At 41.4% G+C, this 19999-nt stretch overlaps 1 protein-coding gene across 2 annotated transcripts; it reads left to right on the top strand.

Annotated features, from left to right (window-relative positions):
- On the top strand, nucleotides 1-18094 carry ZNF212 (zinc finger protein 212). Of its 2 annotated transcripts, none has more exons than XM_043968151.1 (5): nucleotides 1-136; nucleotides 7496-7885; nucleotides 8019-8145; nucleotides 9943-10047; nucleotides 16396-18094. In XM_043968151.1, exons 1-5 carry the CDS (start codon nucleotides 113-115, stop codon nucleotides 17280-17282), a joined length of 1533 nt encoding a protein of 510 aa, XP_043824086.1. In that variant the 5' UTR covers nucleotides 1-112; the 3' UTR covers nucleotides 17283-18094. The 2 variants fall into 2 exon arrangements, with proteins under 2 accessions (XP_043824086.1, XP_043824087.1); XM_043968152.1 differs by having other exon boundaries at nucleotides 13-136; nucleotides 16399-18094.
- The last annotated feature ends 1905 nt before the right edge of the window (nucleotides 18095-19999 follow it).

Genomic DNA, 19999 nt, shown 5'->3' with positions numbered 1-19999 from the left:
GGCGGCGGTGGCGGCGGTGGCGGCGGTTGCCGCTCCTCTGGGGGTCCGGACTAACCGACGGCAGTTCGGCCTGGCTCGCGGCCTGGCTGTGTGAGGACGACGGCGGGGAGCCATGGCCGAGGCGGTTCCTCCTCCGGTGAGGTTCTGCGGGCGGGCCGAGGAGCCGGCCCACAGAGGGGTAGACGGAGGCGGGCCCGGGGGCACCCGGAGGCCTGACCTGAGGCGCCGGGTGCGGAGCGAAGACAGGCTTGGTAGAAGAGCGCCGCCCCCAAGAGGGAGGCAGCCCCCGGGGAAACTGCGCTCTGCTTCCGGCCCGACGGCACTGGGGCTGCGCTCCGGTACCCCGGGAAGCTGGCCACAACCCCCTCCCTGGGCTGCGAACATCGCCTGGTCCCATCTCCTCTCTTTACAGATGAAGAAACTGAGACCGAGGGAGGAAGGAAGGGAAGGTCACAGCCGAGAGCCCCCGTTTGCGCGGCGCTTTAAGGGCTGTCAGTCAAGCGCTCTGTCTTGTTTGTTTAGATAGCCCGTAGCCCCGACGGAATTTGAACCCAGGGCCCCGGACTCCAAATCCGGCGCTGATTTCCCCAGGTGGTTGTTCCTAGGGTGTGTGTGTTGAGTGTGATCCGCCCCCAGGCTGTTTTCTGGAGGTCTCTCCCGGGTCCTGGGGGAGTGTCTTCCTTGACCTGGTGCCCGCCGGCATTCGGTAGGCTTTTAATTTACGCGTGTTGTTCAAACACTGGGGAGATACTCGTATTGGGGCTGTGCCAGGACTGTCTCGTTTGTCTAAGCTTGGCCCCATGTCTCTCCTCTCCGTCTTACTCTACCGCCACCCTAGGGCGTCTTTGCCTTCGTTTGTCCTGTGCACGGTGCCCGGCAGGTGCTCTGTAAATGCTAATTGACCGACCGATCCAACCATAACGTCGATAGTCCTGATCCGTGTTCGTATAGTATGCAAAACACTTGTCCACGACTCTGGGATGAGTGGTCCCAACTGTCGCTGTCCCCATTCTGTTGTCCAGTCACGTCCGACTCTGTGACCCCATCTGGGCTTTTCTTGGCAGAGATACGGGACTAGTTTGCCATTTCCTTCTGCCCCTTATTTTACAGATGAAGAAACTGAGGCAGAGTGAAGTGACTTGGGTCACAGGGCTAGTAAGTGTCTGAGGCCAGATTTGAACTCAGGAAGATGAGGCTTCCTAAACTGGGCCGGTTTCATTTTTGTCTTTGTATCCTCAGAGCTTAGCACAGTGCCCAGCACTTAACAAGTGCTTAAAGAAATGTTGGTTGATTGATAACTCACAGCCTTATGGCTGGTAAGTGACCAAGTCTTTTTTTAGCACATTACACTGTAGCCCCATATCTCCCTGTCAGAGTTAGTGTCACTTTTAGGCAGGACTTCCCTGGAAACCTGCTGTTTGTTGTCTCGTTACCTGTAGAGTTCTCCCAAATCCAGTTCTGCCATACCATGGATTTACTAGAGTAAATCCCTTCATCTCCTAAAACCTCAGTTTACCCCTTGAGTAAAAATGTGAGAATTCGGTTTGGTGATCTTTCAACTTTCTTTTGGCTTTAGCATTTGGTATAAAATTTAAGGCCATTCTTATACTTTTGGCAGTGGGTGGTCCTGTTATTTTTCTCTGGGGGAGGTTATGACTGGGATCTTGGTTGGAATGTGATTTACTTTCAGTATAATGTATACCAATTTGTTGACAAAAACTGTGGGAGTTTTGACATAAAGTGCAATTTAGATCAGTTCAACAAATGTTTATTATTGTACCTAGTACTGTTCTTGGAATCAGAGGACCTAAATTTTTAGCTCACAAAGTTTTTTAAATCTTTTTTTTTGGGGGGGTGCCCTTCGGGGCAATGGGGGTTAAGTGACTTGCCCAGGATCACACAGCTAGTGTCAAGTGTTTGAGGCTGAATTTGAACTCAGGTCCTCCTGAATAAGGGCTGGTGCTTTATCCATTTCGACACCTAGCTGCCCACAAAGTTGTCTTTTGTTCCCCCACAAAGTTGTTTTAAGGAGAATGTTTTATAAACTCTAAAGTGTCATATAATTTGAATTGCTAGTTGCAGGTGATAAATGATGAAAAATTACTCATCCCCTGTCTTCCAAAGAGCTTATAGTCTAGGAGAGATAAGAGGTATAATAATATCTATAATGGAAATTTGAAAATAATTACGTTCATAGGTGAAGTCAAACATTGGTTGAAAGATTTCATGGAAGATTACTTTAAATTTTGGATATGTGAACCTAGAGAAGGACTTCAGGAATTGATGTTCTGAAAATAAAAATTGTTTTATTTGTATTATATCCCTAGCACCTAGAATGGTGTCTGATATATAATAGTTCCTAATAAATGCTTATTGATTGATTAATCATGTTGGAATTTTTCTGCTCTTCATTCCACTATGAGTGAATGGTGGAGCTTGATGATCTGTTAAGTAGGTTCATTTTTATTGTCCTAAAAGGAGGTAAGTGCATTTCCAAAGGTGAAATCAAATCAATATCAACAGACATTTATTGAGTACTTACTCCCATTCGACCAATGCTTCCCAAACTTATTTAGACATAGAATACTTGTGCTTAATGGAACCCATAAATGCTGGTACAAGGAGAATGGTGCATCTCCCCCCAGGGGTAAAAAGGGAAGGGGCTGGAAATTTTGGAAGAAATAAGCATACATGCATACAGAACAAGTGGTTTTGGTACATTAAATATTTTATATCTTAGGAATGGAAATTATCAAAATGTTATTATATGCAGAAATTTGTGTAATGTGATTGTACATATATAACTTATTGTTTGCTGTCGTGGGGAGAGGAAGGGAAGGAAGGGAGGGAGAACAATTTGGAACTAGAAATCTTATAAAAACAAATGTTGATTTAAAAAAACAAACATTGAAAATGATCTCTACATGTAACTAGAAAATAATAAAATATTTTATGATAAAAAAATTATTACAGAACTCACATCCCTTGATAACACAGTTTGGAAATGTTCTACTAAGACCACTGTAACCTTGGTAGGGTATGAAGTATAGCAGGATCCCTGACTTGTGGAGTTCACCAGTTCAATTTCGGAAGCCTTTTGCTTACATAACAATATAAGGTCTGCATAACTAAGACAGCAGTTGAGAATTCCAAGCATTCATTTCTGTTTAATCGCCAAATAAGTGATACTACAACCTGAGAAAAACTGTTATACGAGACTGCCTAGCCTTGTGGAAGTGGGGAATTGGTGCTGCTTTGTTTAAAAGTAGGAATTTTCTAATCCTTGGTAGTAACCACATAAATAACCTTAATCAAAGGGGGAGTAGGTTTGTGGGAGATGTGGTAATTCAGTTTTAGATTTGTTAAATTTGAGGTAATTGGTGAGACTGCTGGTAATACTTTGAATGGGCTTATCTACATTGATATGACCATTTATTGACTGCGGGTTAGATAACGTTGGGAGAGAATGTTGAAAGTGAAGAGGATTGAGAACAAAACCTTGGGAGTAGAAAGAGGAGGTCTGTGAAGGACACCAGGGGAGCACTTTCAAATAAATCAAAAGGAAGGCTGTTGGATTTGATGATAAAACACTTAGACATCTCAGAGGAAGCATAATGTTAGTAGAGTGGTAGAGATGGAGGCCAAATTTCAAGAGACTGAGGAGTTGATTGTTTCAAAGGAAGGTGAGAAAAATTTAGCAGTGAAGGAGGAAGGGAAAAAAAGCATTTATTAAGTACCTACTGTGTGCCAGGTACTGCTGTACAAATAGCTCATTTGATCCTTGTAGCAACCTGGGGAGGTAGGCACAGTTATTATCCACATTTTACAGTTGGGGAAAGTGAGGCAAACAGGTACAGTGACTTGCCCAGCCAGGGTCACAGAGCTAGTAAGAGTCTTAAGTCAGTTATGAACTCCAGTTTTCTGGACTCCAGGCCCAGTGCTGTATCTGCTACATGACCTTGCTGCCTCTAAGAAGAAAAGATGGCAGCTTAAAGCAATATCAAGTTCAAGAAAAGAGGATTTTTTTTAAAGGATGGATAATAACTTGTTTGTAGGCCAAGGAGAAGAAGCCAACACAGGTAAAAACTGAAGATGCATGAGAGTAGTGATGGTTGACTGGAGCAAAATCACAACAAAGACAGAAAAGGAAGATGTGATGTAGACAGAAGACCTGCTTAACATATATTGCCTTGTTGCCTTGGTCATCTCTTCTTCCTCCCTGTAAACCCTGTGGGGAAGTGATCCTTTGATGCCTATTTGTGTTTCCATTACCTAGGACATTGTTTTACTCATATTTGATACTCAACAAAAAACATTTGAGCTCCACATATGAACAAAACAGTATCCTAGGTAATGGAAACACAAAGGTATCATATGTTGATAGGCAGCCAGGTGTCACAGTGGATGGAATGCTGGGCTTCAAGTCAAGGAGACCTGAGTTCAGATCTCACCTCATAATAACTAGCTGTCTAACAGTGAGCAAATCACTTAACTTCCATTAAAAGGGACATGATAACTGCACCTATCCCAGGGTTGTTACGAGGATCAAATGAGGTAATATTTGTAAAGTGCTTTTCACAGTGCCTGGAACATAGTAGGTGCTCTTTCCCTTTCCCTGCTCTGTCAGAATGCCTTAGCCAGAGTGAAACCTTCAGTTTTTACATTAGCTTCATTTTGGCATATATCCCTCTCTACTCACATATCCTTGGGGTGTGTGTGTATGAGAGAGAGAGAGAGGAAGACAGACAGAATAAGAAAGGAAAAGCAGTTCAGCAAAACAAACACATTAATAGTTTTACAGTATCTATAGCTTTCTACCACTCATAGTCCCCCAGCTCTGCAAAAAAGGAAGAGATGTATTTTCTCATTTTTTTTTCTCCAGGGATAGCTTTGCTGTTCATAGTTCTAGTGTTCAGTTTCTTTCTTCTTCTTCTTCTTCTTCTTGTTGTTGTTATTTACTTTTACATTGTTGTAGTCATTGTTTAAATCTTCCCAGGCTTCTCTGAATTTTTCATATCCATTGTTTTTGTGTGGCATAATACTCCATTATACTAATATAACACTATTTCTTTAGCTCTTTCCTAATTTACAAGTAGCTACTTAGTTTCCAGTTCTTTGCTACCACAAAAAGTGCTGCCATTAATATTTTGGTATAGCTGACACTTAACTTTCTTGGATATCCATTGAGTATATTTCTAGTTGTGGGTTGTTTTTTGTTTTTTGGGGTTTTTTAGCATAATTTCAAATTGCTTTCCAGAATGTTTGGACCAATACATAACTGAACCAATACATAGCTCCACCAGTAGTATTAATATGTCTTTCTTTTCAAAGCTCTTCATACAGGGACTCTTTCCATCTTTTGTTATGTTTGTTAATTTTCTGGATATGAGATGAAACTTCCCAGTTGTTTTGATTTTCATTTCTCTGAATATCAGTGACTTGGAGCAGCCTTTCATACTACTGTTAATAGTTCTCAGTTCTTTTTTTTTGGTGGGGCAATGAGGGTTAAGTGACTTGCCCAGGGTTACACAGGTAGTAAGTGTCAAGGAGACACTGAGGCCAGATTTGAACTCAGGTCCTCCTGAATCCAGAGCCGGTGCTTTATCCACTACACCACCTAGCTGCCCCTCATTTCTTTTAAAAACTGTTTGACCAAGTATTTTTATAGTATCCATTGTTATGTATTTTGAGGTCTGCTTTCTAAAGTGGAAGTGGACCTGTCTAATGGCAGTGTTTCAAAACACTAGAGAGTGATATTGCGTATTATATTAGGTACTGGAGAAAATCAGTGGTGGAAAAGGAACTTTTATTTTTTTTGGTGAGGCAATTGGGATTAAGTGACTTGCCCAGGGTCACACAGCTAGTAAGTGTTAAGTGTCTGAGGCTGGGATTTGAACCCAGGTCCTCCTGACTCCAGGGCTGGTGCTCTATCCACTGTGCCACCTGGCTGCCCCTGGAAAAGGAACTTCTAAATAATAAATTCACTGAAAGCATAGGGTCTAGGAATTTGGGAAACTGACAACCTAAAAATCATATAGATAATGTTTAGAAAGAACCCTTCTCATGTCTCGTCTGCCTTGGATTTGCCAAATAATCCATGCAGCAGTATCAACAAAGATGTGTAGATTTTGTTTGTGTATTTGTTTGTTTCTCTTTATCCTCCTTCCCCTCTACATTTCTGCTGTTTACATATTTATTGAGTGACCATGGTCCTTACTTTATAAAGTTAAAATTACAGGCAAATAGACATGGGGGTGGGGGGTGTAAGCATCTCGTATGTGGATTTTATTTGTTGTTTTCCCTTTTGACCATTTTTGGATATTTGAAGATCTGACATTGTTTTTTGCCAGCTGGGGATGAGACAGGTGGACAGGGCGGATATCCAGGTTTAACTCAGTTGGTTTAGGGCATATTGTTAATGAGGCCATGTTTATGGTCTTAAAACTCTCCACATGGGCCAGTTGATTTAATCCTGTTTTGTACAGTTCCAGACTGTATCTCTGACCCTGGGGAACTGACTGATAGATCCATGCTGTCAGTCAACCACCTGGGAGTCTGACACGGACCCATCACCAGTGCCGGAAAGACAACTTACAGTACATATCAAGGATGGAAAAATTGATAGGACTTGGTAGCAGGAAATATTGTAATAGCAGATAAACATGGGACAAGGAATATTATCTGTTTCTATTTCATGAATTGCCTGTCCCTAAGACTGGAAGACAAAAGTGAATGGGAGTCATATGGCAGGACATGCGAGGGTAGCCAAGCAGCACTTAAATTTTGCTTATGTTGGCAGCCTTGCTGTAGACTCATCACATTTTGGAATCGACCTTTTAAAAAAAATCTAATCTTAGTATCCTTTTCCTCTCTTCCCTTCCCCATCTCTCTTACATTTTGTTTTTTTCTTTTTGTCATTGCATCCCCAGTCCTTAGTGCCTGGCACATAGTAGGTGCTTAATAAATGCTTATAGATTTGTTGACTGTGACTTTGACAGATGAGGAAATCAATATTCATGCAGCTAGTCTGTCTCAGATCAGGAACTAGAAATTAACTCTCTTGACGCCTAATCATGTGCGTTTTCCAACAGACTGACACTTAGAACAGAATTTAGCATGCAGTAAACAATAAATGTTTCTTCTAGCGGGATTTTGACTGTTGAGTCTTCCCTGGAGGTGGTTAAATTTGTTTCTTTATTTTGCTTTCCTCCCCTGCCCCCAGTGAAAGAAAAAAATCCCAGAAAATCATGATTTGGTTATATTTCTTTTGAGTTTTCCTACAGTGTTTCCTCCACTTGTAGGATGATGCTAAGTATAATAATAAGCAAGTTCAGTGAAATCTAGGTGGTGCTTTTAAACTAGGAAAAAACCCAGATCCTAACCTAGGACATTGTTGAACAATGTTGAAATGTGGCAGTTCTTTTCATGTTGTTGTATATTTAAACTGTCATTGTTGAATCAAACTGTGATCATAATTACATCTTTCATTCTTCAGAACAAGGGAAAACGACGCTCTACACCTATAACTTCCTCTTCACTCCTGCCTCCGGCCTCCGAGAAAGATTCATACCTACAAAGTACAGAGATCTCCCTTTGGACTGTGGTGGCAGCTATTCAGGCAGTGGAGAAGAAGGTGGAGTCCCAGGCTGCCCGATTACAGACCCTGGAGGGGCGGACTGGGACAGCAGAGAAGAAACTGGCTGATTATGAGAAGACAGCAGTAGAGTTTGGGAACCAGTTGGAGGGCAAATGGGCTGTGTTGGGGACCTTGGTGCAGGAGTATGGGCTGCTGCAGAGACGGCTGGAGAACATGGAGAACCTTCTGAGAAACAGGAACTTCTGGATCCTGCGGCTCCCCCCGGGCAGCAAGGGCGAGGTTCCCAAGGTAATCTCTCTAGGTCTGGAACTGAGGTTTGGGATGGCATGCTTGACCTTGTATACTCCTTGCATTTTTCTTGAAGGGTCATGCTGTGCCAACATGATAAGAGGAACTCAGTGTGTGACCCTTGTGATTTCAGGTGCCTGGGACTTTTGAAAATGATGGAGTCTATTTCTCAGAGCAAGAATGGGAGAACCTGGATGATTGGCAAAAAGAACTTTACAGGAATGTGATGAAGAGCAACTTTGAGACCCTTGTCTCACTGGGTAAGAGAGTTTCCCTTTTTAGGATTATTTTAGTTATTCTGGACTTTTGGATTTGGACAGTTACTGACCTTGGCCCAAATTATAAATTGTAATTGGGCCCTTATGATGTCCGTTGCCAATTCATAATATAGGAACTTCCCTTTTCTTCTTATTTTCAAAGATATTTAAAAGTCCCAGTGCTGGTCCTCTGGCATTTACTATCTTTGATCACCTGGGTAGATCTTGATTTTCCTTGCTAATAAGAAAAGCATGATCAAATGGAAAGAACACTGAATTAGGAGTCAGGAGAATTGGATTTGTTTAATCACTCAGTCTGTAACTATGATTTTGGGCAAGTCATTTCTATTCTTTCCTTATTTGTCAAGGTAAATAATATCTTTTTTACCTCACTGGGTTTTTATGGGGATGAAATGAGAAGAAAGATGTGGTAGTATCTTGGGAGAATAGTGATCTAAATAAAACAGTACTCTTACCTTTGGAATACAGCGTATAACACTTCATACCTTTGGAATACAGCACATAACCCTTCATAGTATCATAGATTTAGAATTGAAAATTACCTTAGAGATCATAAATCCAATCCTCAGGGTGGTGGAATCACTTATTTATACTTTAACTTGCTCTTAGAGTGAACTTGTGTTCCCTCCTTAGTACACACCAAATGAGTGGAGGAAGATGGTCAGAATGTTGTAGAGTGTGGCAAAAGGTAAACCAGCTTACCTTTCCATGGAGAATTTAGAATTGAGTTTTTCAGAATATTTGGTGTTAATTCACTATCCAGTACCTCCATCACAGGTTCTTTTTGACTAAAGAATTTTTCTGTGAAACTATAGATTCTCTTCTGTTTTCTAGGTGGAAAATGTCTTACATCACCATTAAATTCCTCATTAAAACCAGGTCTACATATTTTTACCTGTAAAATGAAAGGGGTAAAACTAACTCTAACCCTAACCCTTGGGGCATACAATTATTAAGTGTTAGAGCCAGCACTCAAACCCAGGTCTTTTGATTTCAAGGCTGCTGTTCTTTTTGTTGCAACTTATTGTTTTTGCTATAATGGCTGGACCTCTCTTTTGCACTTAACCAGTTTCTATAGTTATAAATGTCTTTTCTGCCTTGTTAGATTATAAACTCCTTGAGAATAGAGTCTTATGTCATTCTGTATCTTTTTATCCCCAGCAACTAATATAGTGCCTTAATACCAATTTAATAAATTTTTATTGAATTGATTAGCTTAGGTAAGACTTTGTCTTGTTAAGATATCAAAGATCTCTGGGAAATAGAAAATGTATAAAATTGAAAAATGCAAAAATTGAAACACTTGATCATTCACAATGTGGGCAAGATAAGTTTAAGCAATCCTTATCTATAAAATGAGTTGGAGGGGTGGCTAGATAGCACAGTGGATAAAGCACCGGCCCTGGATTCAGGAGTACCTGAGTTCAAATCCGACCTCAGACACTTGACACTTACTAGCTGTATGACCCTGGGCAAGTCACTTAACCCCCATTGCCCCACCAAAAAAAAAAAAAAGAGTTGGAGAAGAAAAAGACAAACCCTAAGTGTCTTTGCCAAGAAAACCCTGACAGGGATCATGAAGAGTCGGACACAACTGGGAACAACTGAACAACAATACAATTACATAATCTATGAGTTTATAAAAAAGCAGCCAGGAAAGGGAAAATAAAATAGTTATAGCTTTGCCATGGTTCTGCTGAGGTATAGCATTGGGAATTTGTGTCAACAATTACAAACCAAATGTTCAGTGTATCTTTTTTTTTCCTTTCTTGTTTTTAGACTGTGCCATTTCCAACCCTGAGATCCTGGCCCACCAGGAAGAAGAATCTGGCACAGAGGAACTGGGGGATTTGGCTGGGGAGAGTCCAGGTGGTCCCCACCTAGGTGAGTGGCTTTAGGATACTTTCTACTGTAACTTAAAGTAGTCTCTTACCTTCCTGTACTTCTCTGGAACTAGTCTTTGACTACTTTGTGACAGATTTTAGATGAGGTATTTTCTTCTATTATTAGTAAACTCTTAATTGGTATTATAAATATAAACTTGTGAGCAGGGACCATACTTTATTTTCCTTCTGAATTCATTCAAAGGACCATGGACAGTGCTGGTCATAAAAGTATAAGGCTTAGTTAAAAAATTGATAGATTCAGAAGTGTTCCAGATCACCAACTGTATAGCAGGTGACATCATTTGGGGTCAAAAGGGAACTGCATTGACAGTGCTTTTTCCAATACAGTAATCTGACTTTGGTCGGTCAGTTAACAGTCAACAAGTATTTGTGAAGCAATTAACATGTAACAGGGACTGTGCTAAGTGTGGGGAATACAAAGAAAGGCAATGACATGGTCCCCAATCACAAGGAGCTCACAGTTTATTGGGAGAGACAACTTGTAAAATGCTAAGTTCATATGGGACGAATATAGTGTAAATAGGAGATAATCTCAGAGAAAGCACCATGTTTATTTTGTTTTTAAAAACAATATTTCATTTTTTCCCAATTACATGTAAAGACCATTTTAACTTTCATTTTTTTAAAAATTTGAGTTACAAATTTTCTCTCTCACCTCTTCCTTCCCTGAATTGGTAAACAATTTGGTATAGGATATACATGTTCAATTGTGCAAAATATATTACCATATTAGTCATGTTGTAAACAGACCATAAGGAAGGAAAAAAAAACTTGAAAAAAATACAGAACATGAAAAATGGTATACTTTGATCTGCATTCAGACTCTATTAGTTCTTTCTCTGGAGGTAGATGGCATTTTCCATCATGAGTCCTTTGGGGTTGTCTTGGATCATTGTATTGCTGAGAATATCTAAGCATTCACAGTTGATTATCATACAGTATTGCTGTTAACCATGTTAACACTGTCTTCCTGGTTCAGGTCACTTCACTTTGCATCAGTTCATATATATTTTTCCAGGTTTTTCTGAAATGAGTCAGCTCATTGTTTGTTATAGCACAGTAATATTCTATTACAATAATATACCACAACTTGTTCAGCCATTCCCCAATTGATGGGCATCCCCTCAATTCCCAATTCTTTGACACTATGAAAAGAGCTGTTATAAATATTTTTGTACAAATAGGTCCCTTCCTCCTCCCTTGCTTTTTAAAATCTCTTTGGGATACAAACTTACTAGTGTTACTGCTGGATCAAAGGATATGCACGGTTTTATGACCCTTTGGTCCTAACTCCAAATTGTTCTCCTGAATAGTTGGTTTGTTTACAACTCCAGCAATATTGTACTACTGTCCCGGTTTTTCCATATCCCCTTCAACATTTGTTATTTTCCTTTTCTGTTGTATTATCCAATCTTATAGGTGTGAGGTGGTACCTCAGAGTTGTTTTGATTTGCATTTCTCTAATCAATAGATATTTAAAACTTTTTTTGTATGATTATAGATAACTTTGATTTCTTTGTCTGAAAACTGCCTGTTCATATACTTTGACCATTTATCAACTGGGGAATGATTTATATTCTTATAAATTTGATTCAGTTCTTTATATGAGAAATGAGGCTTTTATCAGAGACACCTACTATAAAAATTGTTTCCCGGTTTTCTGGAAAGCACCATGTTTAGAAAGGTATGACACAAAGGTTATTCAGTGCCTGCTTGACCTCTTGTATATGGATGCTCTGCTTGCCTTTGATTTATACCTTCCTTCACTAGCATTCAAGCAGCCCCCTTATTACCTTTTAAGGAAAGGCTAAGGCAGATTCTTTAAATCTCACACAAAATGAGCCCTATGTTGACCAAACCATCTGTTGCATCAGTAGCCATTTCACACAACCTGTCATTCACTAGCCATAATGACTTTTGTCAGGCCATTCAGTAAGTACTTGGTAGTCTTAGTCTCTGGATATTCTTCCCAAGGATAGAAAATTTTGAGTCAGCTCAGTTAACACAGTTTCGCCATATTGCTTCAGACTCCATCTGTCTGTGGCTTTCACCTTCTCACATTTCTCATGTACCTGTGTGATTGCTGTAGCAGCAGAAGCCATAAAGACACCCAGGAATACTCTGATTCCCATTGATGAAGTGGGAGAAAAACCTTGGGATCAATCATCTAGTCCAGCCCCTTGTTTTACAGAGGAAGAAACTGAGGTTCAGCAAGGATAAGTGACTTGCAAAAGAATACATAAGGTCAGCCAGTTTGAAGGCATATCCTTCAACTCTAAACTGGCTTTCTTTTTATTCATACCTAATACTTCAGCTTTATAGAGAGAGCTCTAGCAAATGCCTTCAGGCCAGATTTGTGTTATGTAAGTTTATCTTTTTGGGGGGAAAGGGGGAGTGTTTCCATTCCCAAACAAATAATACTTCTTCAATCCAAGCAGTTTATAGTATACTCCAGTAGCAATATCACATCTGCCTCTGTCTTCATTGAGTCTTACTCAAATACTCTTCATATTTACTCTCTGAAGTTCCTGAGTTTCCTCACATATCTTCTACATAGGTGGTGCTCCTGCTCTACCCCTTTTTGTCTATTCTTTTTCTTTTCTACAAGGTCCTACCAGAGCCATATTCAAGTTGTATCCCACAAGTCTTAGGAAAAGAATGAGATCCAGACTCTCAACACCTTGGGCACCATAACTATACCACACCTTTCCCTCCTAGCTTCATTTGGCTCCTCTGCATGTATTTATATCATTCATTCTCACCACATTTTCTTTCTTATCACTATGTCCAGCCTGGCTTGATTTAAAAAAATATCAGTCTGGGGCATCTAGGTGGCGTAGTGGATAGAGCACCGACCCTGGATTCAGGAGGACCTGAGTTCAAATCCAGCCTCAGACGCTTGACACTTACTAGGTGTGTGACCCTGGGCAAGTCACTTAACCCCAATTGCCTCACCAAAAAAACCCAAAAAACAAAACAACAGCCCTTTACTCTATGATTCCTCTGAATAATCTAGAGGAAGTGCTGATATTAAAAGCCAGGAGTCTCTAAACTTTTTCTCATACTACCATCCATAAAAAAAATTTCATGCTTGTACCCCCAAAACATCTATATTTACTTACTTTAAAATTAAATAGATATACAACTCTACTAATAGTTATATATATTACAAACATTAAACAAAAAATAGAAATTAAGAGATGATGAGATAAAGATGAAATAATAGAGAACCACTAGAGTTTATTAAGGAGCAGGGGGTGATATAATCAGAAAATCGCTTTTTCATAAATCTGTGTGGAGGTTAAATTAGAGGGGGGGAAACTTGAGGCAGGGGAACTAATTAGGAATCTATTATAATTGTCTGGGTGATGAGACCCTGAACTAAGGTGGTTGCTCTCTGAATAAAGAGAAGTATACAGATAATTCTCACTTTACATAAGTGGACCATTCCATAAAGTGATTTTTTGGGGGGTTGGGGTGGGGCAATGAAGGTTAAGTGATTTGCCCAGGGTCACACAGTTAGTAAGTGTCAAGTGCCTGAGGCTGGATTTGAACTCAGTTCTTCCTAAATCCAGGGTCGGTGCTTTATCCACTGCAGCCACCTTGCTGCCTCTCCATAAAGTGATTTTTACATAATTCAAATGTACCCATGCATGTGGGGAAGAGGGGGAGGGTGGCCAGAAGGGGTGGGGCATATCCCCCTCCCCCACAATGGAAGGGGGGTTGGCATAGCACATGTTTAAGGACACATGGAGGCTGGAGACAGAGAATTGAGAGGAGGAGGAGGAACGTGTGGATGGGGGGAAGCAGACAAAGACAGACAGGAGAGGATAGGTGACATTTAAGGCCCAGGGACAGACATGGCACCTGTTGGAGGACAAATGGAAGACAGATAAATGGGCCAGACATGTAAGTGTATGGGTAGAGTGGGGCAGAAGTCTTTCTCAGCTTCAGAGGTCTCGGGCTAAGCCCCAATTGGTGTCAGTGGTGGGGTAGTCTTTCCTTGTGTCCATTCTATTTTCCCTTGGAAGTTTTTGTTTGTGTGTTTTGTTCTTTTGGTTTCAGGGTGAGGGGCTTTGGAGTGCTGAGCCAAGGGGCAGAAATGGAAAGAGCACAGTACTGTGTAGTAAAGTTAACATAGATGTTCTTTTGGAATGCAGATTTCTTTCAGGATTATTTACATAAAGTCAAATTTCCATAATGGGAATTTACATAAAGCGAGAACTGTCTGTATTGGAGAGATGTAAAGGAGGTAGAAATGACAAGATCTGGCAACTGATTGGATATATGAGCTGAAAGTAAGTGAGGAGTCAAAGATAACACCAAGATTGAGAACCTGGGTGAATACAGGGATGGTGGTACCCTCATCATTAATAAGGAAGTTCAGAAGAAAGGTTAATTTGGGGCAAAAGCAATGAGTTTTCTTTGGGACATATTGAGTTTGAGGTGCCCATGGGGCATCCAGTTGGAAGTGTCCAATGGGTAGTTCATGATCACAGGATCGGATTTAGATTTGGAAGCGACCTTAGAGGCCAATGAGTCTAACCCCCTTGTTTTATAGATGGAAAAAACTGAAGCACTGAAAGATTAAATGACTTGCCCCAGATGTGAGACTAAAGTTCTGAGGAGAGATGTTAGGGCTGGATAAGTAAAACTGGGAGAGTTTTGCATAGAAATGATAGTTAAAACCATTAACTGAGAGAATATATAGAGAGAAGAGTAGAGTACACCCACAGAAGAGACATGAAATGGATGTTGAGATAGCAAAGAAGACTGAACAGGGAGGTTTAGACAGCTGGGAGGAGAACTAAGAAAAAGCTATGTCTGGATTACCCAAAGAGAAGAGATTAGGTATCCAGGAAGAGAGAGTGGTCAGCAGTGTCAAATGCTTTAGAAAGGTCAAGAAGAATTAAGATTGAAAAAAGGCCCTCTGATTTGGCAATTAATGATCATTGCTAACTTTGAAGAGAGTGGTTGGAATTAAGTGAGGAGTCAAGGATAAAGAAAGAAGATTGAGAACCTATAAGACTAGAAGGATGGTGGTACATGGAAATAGGAAAGTTAAGGAGAGGGATGGATTTGGAAAGAAAACTTATCCTGTGCTACTTTTCCTATTGAAAAATGAAGTATGTGTAGGTTTTAGTTATTAGCTGCTACGCCTAAGTCCTCTGCAGGTATGATGACTTGGGACAGAAGATGAGGACTACAGGAGAGGAGTAGAAATTTGTCTGTGCCCCTGAGTTGCATTATTGGGGGTCTCAGGCCTAGTATCACCTGAGAAGGCTGTGGGAAGGGGACTGAATGAGAGTGTATTAGAGGTATCGTAGTTTTGTTTGAAACAGTCTGTGATTGACTAATTGGCTATCAAGATGGGATGGGGGGAGGATGTAATCCTTTTTCACTCACTGATTGTTTGATCACCTACTCCTTTGGGTCATTCTGTGATCCCTTAGAGTAGTGATGTCAGACTAAACTAGAAGTGATCCTTGAGGGGGATCCATATTGATGGGCTGCTCTAAAGACACCGGCCCCACATCTATTCTAATTTTACTTATTTTGTTACACATTTTCCAATTACATTTTGTTTTTTTGTTTTGGTTTTTGGTGGGGCAATGAGGGTTAAGTGACTTGTCCAGGGTCACACAGCTAGTAAGTGTTAAGTGTCTGAGGCCAGATTTGAACTCAGGTACTACTGACTCCAGGGCCGGTGCTCTATTCACTGCGCCACCTAGCTGCCCCCAATTACATTTTGATATGGTTCAGTGACTTCTGCCATAGCAGCCTACTTTAGACACCATTGTAATAAGCTATTGTTTGCTTCAGCTATTGCCCTATTTCTTGCAATTCTACATTTGAAGGATGTCACACCAAATTCTCCTCCAAACCCTGAAAATGCCTTATTGTACTAACACTTCAGAAAAGGTGGTATAAAAGTATTTCCATGTTTCTCTTCTCAAGACTATAGAATAAAGGGAGCTTGAATAAGAGGTCAAAGACCAGAATGCATCCATATAAATCAGGAAGGAAGCTTTAAAACCAGGTAATTTATATTGAACCTTAAAAGATAGAAATGTGATGACAGAAAAGACAGACAAATATGTATTTTTAAGAAGTGGCTTTAGTGGTTTTAAGTGTTGAGACTGGTTTTCTCTGCCTCTTCTGTAGGTAAAGAGTAATAAGTCATTTCCTAAGTCATTTGCTGTTTAGATGACTTATTTGGAACTCTGAAGGCAAAGCTGTTTTAAGAGACCTTTTTTTTTTGTTTAGAGTTCAGGGGTATTATAGTTTCATTTTTGTTTGTTTCTCCTCTTCTTTTCCTGTACAGCAGATGGAGTTATGATCAAACAGGAGATGAAGTACCATCAAGAAAGCCCTGAAGACTTGCCCGGAGAGTTTTCTGGTAGCGTTGAACAGCATGCTTTACTAATCCCTGAGCAGGCTGCAACCTGGGATGGTCAGGGCAACTCCATCCTTCTGGAGACTGACCCAGAGGTGGCTAAACTGGAAGAAGCTATAGAATGTGACCAAGACCGAAGTAATGCCAAAACATTGAGCTTTCATCGGAAGCGGAAAGCTAGTGGGCAAGCCCGATCAGGTCAGGAGTGCAGACAGGGCATGAGGTTAAAAAGGAGTCTGGCCCACCCTCGGAGCCCCCCAGCCACTGGTTCATACGAGTGCTCTGAGTGTGATGTCAGTTTCCGATACAAGCAGCAGCTGACTGTTCATATGAGAACCCACCCTGGTTGGGGGTCCTTTGGGGATCCAGAGCCTGAGGAGAATCTACGGCCCAGGCCCCAGCTCAAACCTCAAGCCAAGAGGGTGAAGCCGCACCGGTGTGAAGAGTGTCTGAGAAGTTTTAGTTGTAAGGCAAGCCTTGTGACCCACCAGCGGTGCCACCTGCAGGAAGGCTCAAGCGTGGGCCAGCGAGTCCAGGAGAGGTTCTCACCCAATAGCCTGGTGGCACTACCGGGCCACATCCCTTGGAGGAAGAGCCGAAGCTCACTTATCTGTGGATACTGTGGCAAGAGTTTCAGCCATCCTTCTGACCTGGTGCGGCATCAGCGCATCCACACAGGTGAACGGCCCTACAGCTGTGCACAGTGTGAGAAGAGTTTTGTACAGAAGCAGCACCTATTACAGCACCAGAAGATCCATCAGAGAGAACGGGGTGGGCTGGCCCTGGAACCTGGAGGGAATGATGGGCTGCTCTAAAGATGCCGGCCCCTCATCTATCCCTGGGGCAGGGGGGGCCGGCATAAGCCCCCTGGAAAGTCACTGTGCAGGGGTGAGGCAGCTCTCAACTAGATCCTGCTTTAGGGCAGGGTGAGCTCAGCCACCCCCCTACCCTCCTCTCCTTTCTCCGACCAAGCACTAGACTGAGCCCGAACTCTTCCCTGAAAACCATGCTGAGATGGGGTAGGTAGCCTGAAAGTCAGGCTTCCATATCCTGCCTTCCACCTGCTGATGAGTCAGCCATTCTTTGGAATCCTTTGTGCCTCTGTTTTTCACATTACCCCAGGGTTTGTGGGTTGGAGTGGCCTAGGTTTGCCACCTGCTGGGGAGTTGTGTTCTGTTGCCAGGCCCAAGTAGCGTTCTTCACAAGAATCCCATAATGGAAATTCCCACAGATGCCCCTTCTGCCCCTCCAGGTGACCTATGATCACCTCCAAGGCCTGTTGTTGGGGTGTTTTGTAACCGCCTCTGGGGGGAGTGGGGCCAGAGTTATTAGCAGTTGTGTGGCAGGAAGTTGGGAAGCACAATATTTCATTTCTTTAAAAAAAAAGTTATAATTGGTGTTAACATGTAGGATTAACTTAAATGAGCCACTTTCCTTTCTCTGCTGATACCTGTTTTGAACTCAGTTTGAGGATTTTTGTCATTTAATTTTTAAAACCAAGCTTTCTGACACTTGGGTTTTTTTGTTTGTTTGTTTTGTTTTGTTTTTTTTAAATTCTAAAAGAAGTGGTTGTTCCTAACTGGGACTGGGCCCACCCTCTAGGAGGGAATAAAGGATATGAGGTTTCTTTAGTGTTACCATCACTGAGTGGACAAATCAGGGAGCAGAGGACATGTTTCTGGTGTTTCTCTGACTAGCTCCTGGAAGTCACAAGTTGAATGGCTTTGTTTATAGAGAATCAAGGAGAAGAGATAAAATGGCTGAATTCCAAAAGCCCCTGAGATTGTAAAAGGCAGACTTGGAGCTCTTTCACTGGAATAAACGTAGAATCTGGTTTCAGGGCTTTACATGTGAGCAAGGAACTGGGCCTATTTCTTTTGTATGTATGTATAACCTTGGTTGTTCCATAAGGGTCTGTGGCCTTGGTTTATCAGGGTTTTTCAGGTTTTAGAATTGGCTGTGGGTCTTAGTTTCAGAGGGACAATGAAGGGAAGTGTTCAGTTCCTTACCTCTGAAGCCGCTGCCAAATGCTCATTGCTATTACTGATATCTCTGGTGGAAAAAGAGGGAGAGGGTTCCTGGGACAGACAGGAATCCCTCATTGTGCTCTGCTTAGAATAAAACTGCTAACTAGCAAAAAGCCCTTATCTGGTGTTTTCCTCCTGTCAGAAATGGCTTCCCTAGTTTTGGGGAGCTGAAGTGAGAGAGGCAGACTTTCTTGGGATGTTACGAGGAAATTGGCCAAGAAGCTTAGACTTAAGACTCTGTGGAGTCAGTAACTTCCATTGCATTTCAGTCCAGGTCAGCTACATGACACAGGTTTGTCTTGCCATAGAACTAAACTTCCTAATGTTTGTGAGAACACTGAGTGTCTTCTCAGCTTTATGTCCTTTCCCTAAACACCTCCCTTAAAGACACCCCTTTTAGGCCTCATAGGATTGGATTCATCACATCTTTTGAACATTTGTTTTATAAACAGGAGAGTGATAGGACTTCCTCTGAACTATTTCTTACTTTGACAAAGGAGCTGTAATATTTGGTAAATTTGGTGATAACTGGTATTACCATGAGAAACCCTTACAGGATCTTAGTCCAGCTTCAGCTTTGATAGTTGTAATTAAAATTGATAGAATCTACCTGGTGAGGTCCCCACAGTTCATGTCTCATCTTTGCTTTTGCAGTAACAGAACTTTGACTTTTGAACTTGAGAGGGGCAATGCTGAGTGCTAACCACATTCACAAGGAGACGGTTTTAGTATAAAACAATGAAAATTTATTAAATTACAGTGGGAGATATGCCTGGCTTGAGAACCATGCCTGGACAACTCAGGAGATTAAATGAACGTTGAGAAAGTTTATTGAGCATAATATCAAAGCAGAAGAAAGTTGGATGTTCCTAAGGGATATTTCCATCAATCTACATACCAAGGCAAAGACACATTTGGTACTTTCTTCTTGAGCTTATTATATATCAGTGCAGTCAGCTGATATATCGATGGTTCTGGGTGGCTGATGGACAGACATTTAGCTGAACACAGCAGTGCATGTTTAAATTTATTTTCAAAACTTCATAGAAATCCAAAGGGGAGTCATTTGAAAAGAGGTTCAGAATGAGCCATTTTTAATACCTCTTCAAAAAAATTGCTCATACAATGAGCTCTAAGGTCTTAGATGTGCAGCATTGTTTTTCTTATTTTGCTGAATCTTGCAAATTTTGCTTAATGAGCAACAGAATTCACTGAAGAAACCATAGCTGACCTGAGGTATAGAACTGGGTTTAGAGCACCGTGGATTTGGGGAGAGCTGCCATACATGTACAGGGAATGCCGGCGGGCATTATAGGGATAAGCAGGCATGTCAGGCAGGAGACAAGGTGCCGAATCCCAGTAGGTGTGGCTGATTATAGGGGTGTGTCATAACTGGATAATAGACCTGCCTCAAAGTAGAAAGCTGTTGTATGGTATTTGAATAGGTACTATTAACTGATGTTTCCAGAGCAACCTGTCAGCCACCTGACCGTATATAGTAACCT

This window comes from Dromiciops gliroides, chromosome 5 (genome assembly GCF_019393635.1).
Source record: "Dromiciops gliroides isolate mDroGli1 chromosome 5, mDroGli1.pri, whole genome shotgun sequence".
Classification (NCBI taxonomy): domain Eukaryota; kingdom Metazoa; phylum Chordata; class Mammalia; order Microbiotheria; family Microbiotheriidae; genus Dromiciops; species Dromiciops gliroides.
Note: the sequence above shows the minus strand (reverse complement) of the source record. Positions and strands in the feature narration are given on the sequence as shown.

Coding starts and splice junctions, on each gene's coding strand:
- ZNF212 (XM_043968151.1), top strand. CDS start 113: ATGGCCGAGGCGGTTCCTCCTCCG. Junction 8,146..9,942: donor TGAGACCCTTGTCTCACTGG/GTAAGAGAGTTT, acceptor TCTTGTTTTTAG/ACTGTGCCATTTCCAACCCT. Junction 10,048..16,395: donor TCCAGGTGGTCCCCACCTAG/GTGAGTGGCTTT, acceptor TTTCCTGTACAG/CAGATGGAGTTATGATCAAA.